The 11,115-nt window shown below is 51.2% G+C and overlaps 1 protein-coding gene across 2 annotated transcripts; it reads right to left on the reverse strand.

Moving 5' to 3' along the window:
* Nucleotides 1-708: 708 nt before the first annotated feature.
* On the reverse strand, nucleotides 709-11,115 carry PMVK (phosphomevalonate kinase). Of its 2 annotated transcripts, XM_027095383.1 has the most exons (6): nucleotides 10,838-11,115; nucleotides 8,593-8,656; nucleotides 5,763-5,915; nucleotides 2,844-2,973; nucleotides 1,638-1,777; nucleotides 709-811 (listed from the first exon to the last, which is right to left on the reverse strand). In XM_027095383.1, exons 1-5 carry the CDS (start codon nucleotides 10,930-10,932, stop codon nucleotides 1,641-1,643), a joined length of 579 nt encoding a protein of 192 aa, XP_026951184.1. In that variant the 5' UTR covers nucleotides 10,933-11,115; the 3' UTR covers nucleotides 709-811; nucleotides 1,638-1,640. The 2 variants fall into 2 exon arrangements, with proteins under 2 accessions (XP_026951184.1, XP_026951183.1); XM_027095382.1 differs by lacking the exon at nucleotides 709-811 and having other exon boundaries at nucleotides 1,240-1,777; nucleotides 10,838-11,111.

The following is an 11,115-nucleotide window of genomic DNA, read 5'->3' on the forward strand; positions in this document are numbered from 1 at the left end:
GTTAGAACAGAGAATAACATTTGTTTTGGTAGAGGTTTACAGGAACATCGTGACCTGACCTCAGGAACAAAGGATCTGACACCAAAGAAGTTTGCAACAACTAACCACAGCCCTCCCTCACCTTTCCTATAAAAGGGCTTTGCTGAAAGCTTGAGGGGAGTTCAGGGTTTTTAAGGCACGAGCCACCTGTCTCCTTGCACGGCCCTGCAATAAACCTTTCTCTGCTCCAAACTCTGACGTTTTAGTATTGTTTGGCCTCACTATGCGTTGGGCACACAGACTTCCCTACAGTAACAGACACAGGGAGGGCAGGTTAACAGAACCTGGGGGCTGATTAGCCGGGGGTCAGGGGACATGGAGGAGTCCACGATGACTGTCAAGCTTTCAGGCCTGGTTAACTGAAGAGCCAGGGAACTAGCATCAGGAAGAGGTGATGTAGGGAGGACATGTGGGCAGGAATATGTAGAGTTCAGTTTGGGTCATGGTGAAACTGATGGAATTTCTTTGGTTGTCCCCTTATGAGTGAGGACCCACAGGATTTGTAGGAGGAGGACAAAGCCAGGGCCAGAGAGTTGGTGGGCTCAGGCTAGGCCTGAGGACAGCCAGGAGCCACAGGGCTTTGCACCGTACCCCAAAGGCACGTGGCCAAGGGGCCTGGTCAGGAGTCAGGCAGCCTGTGTCCTGGCCGGAGTACAAACACATACTAACCCTCCACCCTGGGCAAGTTGTTCACTTCTCTGAGTCCTTGGCATCTGCTAAATGCAGATGAAAATGCACTCCTCGAATATTTCACAGGGTGGCTGTGAAGAATCTGGAAGAAATTTAGAAATTGTATAAGGCTATATAAATAAAAGGGGTCAAGCCCAAGGCCTTCTATGGGAAAGCTGAGGTTTATGGTGACTTGCCCAGGGCCAAACAATGGTTACCAGGTGCCATCAAGCTCTGGCGCCTCTGCGCCTCTATGACACCCCAGTCCCTCTGGGCACTTGCTGGTGGCACTTTCTGTGGAACACTGAGCCTCTTTTGGGGCCATCCCAGAAGACAAGACCCTCAGACTCCAATCCCGCCTCAGACACACACAAGCCTTTTACCCACTTGGCCCGGATCAAGGTCAGCCTCTGCAAGATATGTTCCCGCCCAGCTGGGAGGCAGAGCAGAAACCCACAGCCACCAGGACAACCCAGGCCCTACGGAGCCACACAGGCTGGGTTGTCACCTGGGAAATGAGAGATGTCCAGCTCTGAGCAGGTGCTCCAAGAAGGTTTATTAGTATCCACATTGGGGAGCCCCAGGCTCTTGCCGAGAACAAGGGGCCGATAGCATCCAGTCGGGGAAGCAAGGCCACCACAGGCTGACAGGTCTGGCACCCATGGAGATGGTGATGCTTCTGCTTCAAGCACAGCCAACTCACCCATCTCTGCCCTTTAAGTCTCCTTGTAAAGAGGGAGGGCTGTCCTTTCCACGAAGAAATGAGGTCCCTGGTGGTTTCTTAACTTGTCTGACATCTACCAGCCCCCAGAAACCTTGACACAGGCCCTCTGTCTGCTCCCCCAACCTCGGCCAGCATCAGCAACCACATGTTCGGCGCAGGGAGCCCCCCCTCACCCTGGCAGCCCCCGCTCGCTCCTAGAACCTGCCAGCTAAAGTCTGGAGCGGACAAATTCTATCAGGTGCTCCAACTGCTCCTCCAGGTGCTGCTCATCTCCGTGGTTCTCAATGACCCAATCGAAGGCCCCGACGTTGTCCAGGCCACATTCTGACTCAGCATCATCCACCCCTGCAGAGGAGGTACGGCGAGGTCAGGCCCCATCCCTCCTGACAAACACCAGGCATCAGGCATTGTGGCCTGCTGACCCCACATGGAGCCACCCTCCCTTGCACTCCCCTCGGTCCCTCCGGAACCAAGCTCCACTTACCCCAAAGGGCACTTCCCCACCCCATGAAACACCAGGATAGCAGGTTCAGCAGTCCACAGCCACCTGAGCCCCCCAGAGGGTCCCGCCGACTTAAGCCTTCACTTGTCACTGCCATCTCAAACCACAGACAACCCAAATGGCCATTTCGTTTTCATTTTATGTGAAGCTGGTCGTGTCCATTTCTATCCCTGTATCTCTGATTCAGTTCTCTTGGAAGGCAGAGTGTGCCATTCTCACCTGACAATGAGAATGGTAATAAGAGCATCTACCTGGTGCGTTTGCTGCTACTATAAAGTGAGATAATGTTTAAAGGGCTTAGCATGGGCTGGCCAGAGTGAGTGCCCAGGAGGTGAGCAGCCATTAGGAAGGGTCGTACCCACTGATCTGAACTTCCCCAAGTCACAATGACCTAGGGCAGGGAAGACATATGAGCTATGCCTCTGAATGGCCACAGAGTAGGTCCTGGGCTGGCACCACTAAGGCTGCCTAGTAGAGCTTCCTCTCCCCCCTCCCCCTACTCTGTTAATCAAACAGGAGTGAAGTTTGTCAGGCCCACCCTCTGACCCATTGTCAGTCCCCCCACCAGGCTGGAAAGCAAAGGTGAAGGACCAGGGGAATGGGTCCCAGCCAGACCTCCAGAAGCCCACTGGCCTGGAGAAGGCAGCCCAGGTAAGGATACCAGGCCAAGGTCACGGGGCAACCTTCATCCCCAAGGATACCATCTTCTACCCGACTCCACTTTTTAATCTGGAGGTGCTCCTGAGCCCCAGGCCTCAGACTCCTTTTTATAATCCCCTGCTCACTCCCCACAGCCTGCCAGGGAGACAGCGGAAGCAGACCGAGAGCCCAGGAGTGGGTGGCCTGGTCTACAGGTGGGGCGGCTGGCCTGCGTGCAGAGCCTTGGGGCAGAGGTTGTGAGCAGCTCACCTGGTGTGAACACCCAGCCCCGCTGCTGTCGGCTCTGCTCTGTGGCCACCACGCGGACCGTCTGCATCACAGCCCCATAGGCCTCCCGAAACCACTGGATGTCAGACACCCTCCGTGTGTCACTCACCAGCTGCAGGGAAAGGACACAAACAAGTGCCCAACAGGACATGGTGCAGGGAGCAACAGGACAAGGCAAGGGGGTAAGGGAGAAAGAGAAGAAGACCCAGACCCAGTCCAAATGAACAGGAGCATGGACTACAAAACCCAGGAAAGTGTAGCCCCATTTCCTATTATTACCCAGACAGCCGGGACGGACATCCCCTCCTCCCCCCAGGCAGCCCTTCCTGACTGCTGCAGTCCGCAGCCCGATATGCCCACACTCTATTCTACGGTCATGTCGGTCATCGCTGAGCTGAAGAAGAGACCTCAAGCTTCGAAGTCAGATCAGCCAATCCAATGCACTCATTTTACAGGTGAGCAAACTGGTGCCAGAAACAAAGATACCCTAATTGGTCCCTGCCCCCAGCACCTTTTAAAACGTAAATGTGATTCCCGTCAGCCCCTTGCCCTAAATCTCTCAAAGTTTTCCCATAATTCTAATACAATCCAAAGCTCTCACCCCAGTTTACAAGGACCTATAAGATCTGGCACCTATTTCCCATCATTTTCCCTTCATTCATTCTGCTGCAGCCAAGTGACAACCTTGCTGTTTCTTAAACATACCAACCGGGTCTCCTCCTCAGGGCCTTTGCACATCCTACTCCCTCTGCCGAGATAATCATGAGGGAGGCTCCCTTGCTTCATGGAGGTTTCTGCTCAAATATCACCTCCTCGGAGAGGCTGTCCCTACCATCCTGGCTCCCTTCCTGTCCCTTTCAATTCTTATATGCTTTTAATTTTTCTCTGAGCACTAAGTATTCATGAAACCGTCACTATTTATCTGTTTGTGTGTTTACTGCCTGATCTGCACTCTGTAGAGTCAGCTCCATGAGGGGAAGGACTGTGTCTCCATTCACTGCTCTATTCCTGGCCCTTAGCACTGTCTGACACATAAGGAGCACTCAGGAGCACATGGTCAATGAACGAATGAATAAGCGAATAAAGAGGTCAGCTGTTTCTGTCCATGCTGCGGACATGTTCATTCACCCAGCTCTTAAACAAGTACTATGTCAAACACCTACTGTGTGCCGGGCACTGGGGATAGAGTGGTGAGCACAACAGACCTGGTGCTTGCCCTCAGGAAGCTCACTGTCTGGTGGGAGAGACAGACTCTAAAGATGCAGCTTCACTAATTACCATGTAATCACAGCGCATCTCAACAAGCATCTCTACCTTACCGCTCTGAAACTGAACTCCTGATTTTGTCCCCAAACCTGTTCCTCCACACCGTCCCTATCTCAGAAAATCACAACTCCATCTGTTTAGCTACTCAGAACAAAACCCTTGGATTTGTCTCCTGTCCTTCCACCCCAGAGCCATCATGTCGGGAAATCCTATTGGTTCTATCCTCAAAATCTGTGCAGAATCCGCCCCTTCTCTCCACTCCACCACCACCCCGAGCTGAGCCACGGCCATTTTGCTGTCTTGTGGAAAGATCCTCTGCCTGGCCTCTCTGCTTCCATTCTTGCCCTCCCGCAGCAGCCAGGGAGAGCTTTCTATAAACCTTAGAGCAGACCATGCCTCTCCTCTGCTCCAAACCCTCCAGTGAGTCCCCATCTCACTCAGAGAAACCCCAGCCTCTTCCAGAGAATCTGCAATGATCTGACCTCACCTCCTGCCACTCACGCTTCACCCACAAAAACCCATCTGGGTCACTCCCTTCCTTCAGGTCCCGCTCAAACGTCATCACATCAGTGAGACCTTCCTGATACCTTTAATAAAGCAGCAACCCAGCCCTCCTCAGAGTCCTGGCCTGCTTTATTTTGTCCCTTAGTATTTATCTCCACCTGACATATTCTATATTTTATTAGGGCCTAACTCCCTCTGCCCCCAGCTTAATGTAAGTACCCTGAGAGCAGGGACTTCATCAGATTTTCACATGATGTATCCCCAAATCACCTGGAACCAGTCCTGCTACAAGAAGATACTACTGGGGGCTTCCCTGGTGGCACAGTGGTTGAGAGTCCGCCTGGCGATGCAGGGGACACAGGTTCATGCCCCGGTCCGGGAAGATCCCACACTGGGCCCGTGAGCCATGGCCACTGAGCCTGCACGTCCGGAGCCTGTGCTCCACAACAGGAGAGGCCACAACAGTGAGAGGCCCGTGTACCGCAAAAAAAAAAAAAAAAAAAAAAAAGAAGAAGATACTACTGGCTGCCAGAATGAATGAGGAGGGAAAAGGGTAAGGTGCTATGGGAGCACCTGACCAGGAGCGCCAGTTAAGACCTGGGCATCAGGGAAGTCTTCCCGGTAGAGGTGCCATGGGAGCTGAGCTGGAGCTAACCAGGTGAAGAGGGATAGAAAGGGCAGTCCGGGCAGGTAGAGGACACGGGCAGAGGCCTTGATTCCAGAAGGGGTTTGATTTATTTGAGGAACAGAGAGAAGGCCAATGTTGCTGCGGCTTAAGGAGTAAGGAGGCTAAAAGGGCAGCAGGAGCCAATCATTCAAGGCCCAGAAGTTCACGTTACAGATTTTGATTTTGTCCTTCAAAACAGTGGGACAAAGCGTTCTAAACAGGACTTGGTTGATGTTTTTAAAAGGTCACTCTGGCTGCTGTGTGATGAATGGATCACAAGGAACAAGAGCCAAAGCAGGCACCCATGTGAGGCCTGCTACGACCGTCTAGGTGAGAGACAGTGGGGGCTTGGACCAGGGGCTGGCCGTAGGGAGAGAGAAATGGACACATGTGAGATATGTCTGGGGAGAGGCAGAGGGCTGGGGAAAAAAGATTTTCCTAATGCTGCCATAGAGCCCACTTACCCAGACGGGCTGGGAGACACCCTCCACGATCTTCCTGCAGAAGAAGCCTGGGTCGGCCTGGCGCTTCTCCTCCCCCCAGCGGATCATGTCCCTCCGAAAGGGCTCCTTGTAGGTGCTGGCATCCAGGAGTCTCTGGAAGTCTAAGCCGTGCTCCTGTCCAAAGCACATTCTGTTTATGCCACCACCCTCTCAACCTCACTTAGGTCTTCCCTAAAACAGAGGGAGGGCCACCCCTCCCCTCACGTGCCCTCCCTGAGGGCTGCCGCAAGGACTCGTGGGGTTGCCGCCAGGCCAGAGGCCTGCAGGGGAAAGGGCCCTAGAAACTAAGAACTCCCAACCACTGGCAGATGGAAGAAACGCCTTGGGATAATCCAGAGATTGTTTCAGTTTGTCTTTAAATGTGTGATGTGGTTTTCTCTTTTGCAACAGTTTTACCTTCCCAATTATTTCTGGCTTAAACTAAACCTGAAATTAGTTTACCTCCCTTGGGCGCAGGCTTAGTCTTCAACTAAAGTGGGAAATCCGAAAACATCACATTCTGTGTCCTTCCACACCCCCTCTGGCATCGTTTGTCCCCATCCCAAAGCCCAGGAGACTTGGCTTCCCTGTCTCTCTCCCCTTCCCCTCACCCCTTTCCTCATCCCCAAATTCCTGCCACCTTTGCTGCATCAGCATCACTACATTTGGCTCTGGGCACTCCTGGACCCCTGGAGCAGGAGGGGCTCTTCTGACTACCCCAGGTAACCCCTTCCAGACCCAGCCTTCCCTTCTCCAGGGACACTGACGAGCAGGAGGGTCCATCCAGAGGGCCCCAGGATGGGAGGGGGTCTGAAAAACATCACTCAGTTCAGGTTTCAGCTCCCCTGGCATTCACTGCAGCAAGACCCTCTCCCGAAAGACTCAGTTTCTTCACGTACAAACTGAAGGGGCCGTGACCCAGCAAGGTAAATCACCTACCTGACCCCTATTCCAAGGTGGGGCCAGCAGCCATCTCCCATTTATAAACTATAAACTAGTTTGCCATGTACTTTTTTTTTTTTTTTTTTTGGCTGCTTTCTCTAGCTGCGGCGAGCAGGGGCTTCTCTTCGTTGCGGTGCACGGGCTCTAGGCGCACAGGCTTCAGTAGTTGTGGCACGTGAGCTCAGCAGTTGTGGCTCATGGGCTCTAGAGCACAGGCTCAGTAGCAGTTGCACACGGGCTTAGTTGCTCCGTGGCGTGTGGGATCTTCCCGGACCAGGACTCAAACCCGTGTCTCCTGCATTGGCAGGCGGATTCTTAACCACTGCGCCACCAGGGAAGCCCTACCATGTACTTTTTACCACAGGGGAAGATTAGCCACCAGGAGCATTTTGGTCTGCTTGTCAATTATATTCCCCATTGCAACTTAAAACATCAATGCATTAACATTTCATTTTGAATTTGTTTTCAAATGGGAGTAATGGATGAAGTGGTGCTGGACTTAAAAACAGCGGGCACAGGCTGGCCTATCCGTCTCCTACTGGGGTTTTAGAAATGCAAACTCCTGCCCACTCACCCTACCCACCCTCCAGCCTGGATCACTGGTCTGGAGTGGGGCCTAATTTGGGAAGTTTGGAAGCAGATCAGTGGTTTTCAAACTGCTCCTCTGAGCCCTGGGGTTTGGAGGTGCCCAAGCCCCACTGGGGAAGGCTGAGTGCCTCTGCTCCACTCAGAGTCGCTCCCAGTCTATCTACGGGATACAAGGAATTTCTGCATCCAATTTCATTTGGGAAAGGTTCCCACTAAAAAAATATATATATATATTGAAAACCACTGAATCTGTTATTCCCAGGATCCCCCAGGCTGCCATCCTACAAATGGGTCTGTTTAGGTGGTGGGAGAAGACCCGATGGTACAGGAGAATGCTTCCCATGGAGATGGGGCCGTCATATGGAAGGAGGGGACAAATTCATTTTGTGTGGACCCAGAAGTTCAGTCTCAGGCCAACTGACCAAGGGGCCACGAGCACAGGTCCCTGGAAGGGTGCACCTAGAGGTCAAGGACAGAAATGTAAGCGAAGATCAGGCTCTTCATTGTGTGGGGAGCTAATCCCACCCTCCAGGCTCCCTTTCTGAAGTCTAAGATCCTGAGAGTTCCTATTTATTTTTTGCAGTCCTATTTTTTTTAATCTACATGGTTCAAAATTCAAAAGATAAACATCGTTTACAGTGAAAAATCTCTCTCCCTCCTCTGTTCCCCAGCCATGTAGGTCCCTTCCCTGGAGGCAGCCAATGGTTCAGTCTCTTATGTATCCTGCCCAGGCTTTTACACATCCCAGGCGCCTAGAACGGTGCTGAATGCACCCCATAAATATTTGTTGAATGGTTAAGTATATGAGCAAATATATTTACAATTTTCCCCATTTTTATACAAATGTAGCATTCTCTATACAGTGTTCTACATCTTGCTTTTGTCATGTGATTACATTTCTAAGGGGAGAATTCCAAGGGTTGTTGCAGGCCAGCTTTAATGGGGGGAGGGGGGGTGATGTGTGTCATACTTTTTGAATAAGGGGACAGACCCTTACCAATAACACGGCATCACAGCTGCCAACTCGCGTCTACAGCCTTTTCTGGACACACTTTCCTGAACACGCTCTAGGGAGGTGGCCTCAAATGAGTAAGGCCAATGGGAAAGAAACTTAAACAGAAAATGCCCCCAAAAGGTCCACTTATAGAAAGCGGAGAGCCGTCTGCCACCCTGCCAAAAGGAGTCAGAGAGATGCTTTTAGTGACTCAAGCAACAGCACAGCAACCAAAGCTCAGGAGCTGGCTTCTTCCAGCCCACCAGATGCCACAGAACCACCACCTACCTGAGCATACTGCTTCTTGAGTGGACCGGAGAGCCGGAGGACAGCACACACGTCAGCTCCAAGTCTGTGAGACAGGGAGATCCGAACCCCGTTAACCTAAAGCTTCCAGGCCCCAGAAGAGTGAAGCCCCATTTCTGCTACTGGCATCTATATAACTTTGTCAGGTCTCAACTTCCCTGATTTCCTCATCTGTAAAATGGGAATAACAGTTTCTTTTCTGTCTCCCACAGGATTATTATGAAACTCGAATGTGAAAGAGCCCTGAAACTAACAGGGAAAACAAATAAAAGCATAATTATAGTGTGAACATCCTAGCAATATTCTGGCTGGATTCAGTTACTGCTGGGCCCCTGAACTAGTTCTCTCACAGCCAGGGGTATCTCAGTCTCAACTGACTTGGTCACCACACATAAATAACTCATTCATTCAGTTGTTCAATTTACTCAGCCAACCATTTGTTGGGTTCTATATTTGGAGCCAGGTGATACGAATGTGAATAAGATACATGATTTCTGCCCTGACCTTGAGATGCTTACAGATTCACTTAAACACTGACATGGTGAGATAGATGTTCTTATTTCCATGTTTCAGATGAGGAAACTGAGGTTGAGTGAGGAAAACTGACTCACCCAAAGCACCGTTGCAAGTAACAAAGCCAATATGGGTAAAATAAATATAAAAGCCAACATTTAGTTCCTATGCCTTTACTAAATGCCAAGAATTGTTCCAAGCCCTTCATGTGCGTTATCTCATTTAATCCTTACAATCACCCTATTATTATCTCCATCTCACAGATGACAAAACTTTCTCATGAGAAACTTGTACAGGCTTCCCTAGTGGCGCAGTGGTTAAGAATCCACCTGCCAATGCAGGGGACACGGGTTCGAGGCCTGGTCCGGGAAGATCCCACATGCCGTGGAGCAACTAAGCCCCGTGCGCCACAACTACTGAGCCTGCGCTCTAGAGCCCACATGCCACAACTACTGAGCCCGCGTGCCACAACTACTGAAGCCCACGCACCTAGAGCCCGGCTCTGCAACCAAAGAAGCCACCGCAATGAGAAGCCCGCGCACTGCAACGAAGAGTAACCCCCGCTCACCACAACTAGAAAAAGCCCGTGCGCAGCAACAAAGACCCAACACAGCCAAAAATAAATAAATAAATAAATTTATTTATTTATTTAAAAAAAAAGAAAAGAAACTTGTACAAGATCACACTCGGATAAGTGGTTGAGTCAGGATTTGAATCCCAGCAGTCTAATTCCAGAGCCTGCGCTTCTGATCGCGAATTGATTTATGTGTTGGGTGGTAAGAAGAAATGTTACTTAGGAAAAGGTGGCGGATACTTAGTGGTGAAAGATTAGGGCGGCAAATTCTGCCCTGCGCTTTTCCGCAACCTCTTAGAACCCCCATGGTGCCCCAAAGCAGCCTCCTGTTACCCTCACCACACTGGCCTTCAAGAGGAGAGGAGCCCCACTCCACGTTCTCAGGCTTCTGTGCTCTCCTAGCCCAACAAAAATGCTCCCACACAGAACATCTTGCTTTGGGAGAAAACCTGAGCAAAAGGTATTATTAGGAGAAGCAGTGAGGTAAAGCAAAAGGAATCCATTCCTTGGAGCTAGGCTAAAGCTGAATTTGAGTTCTGGATCTACTGATTACTTTGTGTTTCTGGCAAGTTTGGGTTTGGGTTTTTGTTTGTTTGTTTTTAACTTTTCAGAGTCTCAGTTTCTTCATCTGTGAAATGGAGATACTGATTAATAATACTACACAGTACCTAACAACACTATGTGACACACAATAAAGGCTCAGTAAACCGCAGCGATTAGGTGGTGTGTTGGGCAAGGATTCGTCTTTGAAGTCTGATACAACTGAGGTGTGGTCTGAGGCAAATCCTTTATCTGTGACTCAGTTTCCTTTTCTGCAACCATCACCTCGCAACACTGTCTGGAGGATTAAGAATGATGTATAAAAAGTGCCTTGGTAGTAACTGTTACTAATGCTTCGTGGAGAGACCTACAGCTTACAGTCTTCGGAGAGGTGGCCGCCTGGTTCTTTGAGGCGGGTGTGTGCAGACTGCTGTTTTACGTGACGGTGACAGTCCTTCACTTCTCGCCGCCCAGCGCTCCTTCTGCCCTGCAACCCGAGGACCTCAACTCCAAAGCTCACTCCATCACACCCCAACATACCCCTCGTGTCACGTGATTCGGGGTCGCCCCGGTCCTCCCCCTTCCCCGCCCCGCGGACACCTGCTCTGCAGCGCCTCGGTCACGAAGTCCTTCCCGGATTTCCTCTTCCCGCTGAACAGCAGCACCAGCCGCGGGGCGCCTCCCAGCGGGGCCATGGGGCCGCCACCCTTTGAGATCCCTAAAACTGACACTTTTCCCTACCCCTTAAATCAGGCCACCTGGCCCAGAATGGACGCGGCCACTCGGTGGAGTGGCAACAAGGAGGGGTTCCGCCCCCGTCTTCTTCATGGCCGTGGAGAGGACTGTCAGCCCGCACACGTGCTTCCGTGACTTTAAAT

Source organism: Aethalodelphis obliquidens, unplaced genomic scaffold (genome assembly GCF_003676395.1).
Source record: "Aethalodelphis obliquidens isolate GAN/ISIS:26980383/991018 unplaced genomic scaffold, ASM367639v1 scaffold90, whole genome shotgun sequence".
Taxonomy (NCBI): domain Eukaryota; kingdom Metazoa; phylum Chordata; class Mammalia; order Artiodactyla; family Delphinidae; genus Aethalodelphis; species Aethalodelphis obliquidens.

Coding starts and splice junctions, on each gene's coding strand:
- PMVK (XM_027095383.1), bottom strand. CDS start 10,932: ATGGCCCCGCTGGGAGGCGCCCCGCGGCTGGTGCTGCTGTTCAGCGGG. Junction 8,657..10,837: donor ACCGAGGCGCTGCAGAGCAG/GTGTCCGCGGGG, acceptor CCTGTCTCACAG/ACTTGGAGCTGACGTGTGTG. Junction 1,778..2,843: donor GGGCTGGGTGTTCACACCAG/GTGAGCTGCTCA, acceptor CCTCCTCTGCAG/GGGTGGATGATGCTGAGTCA.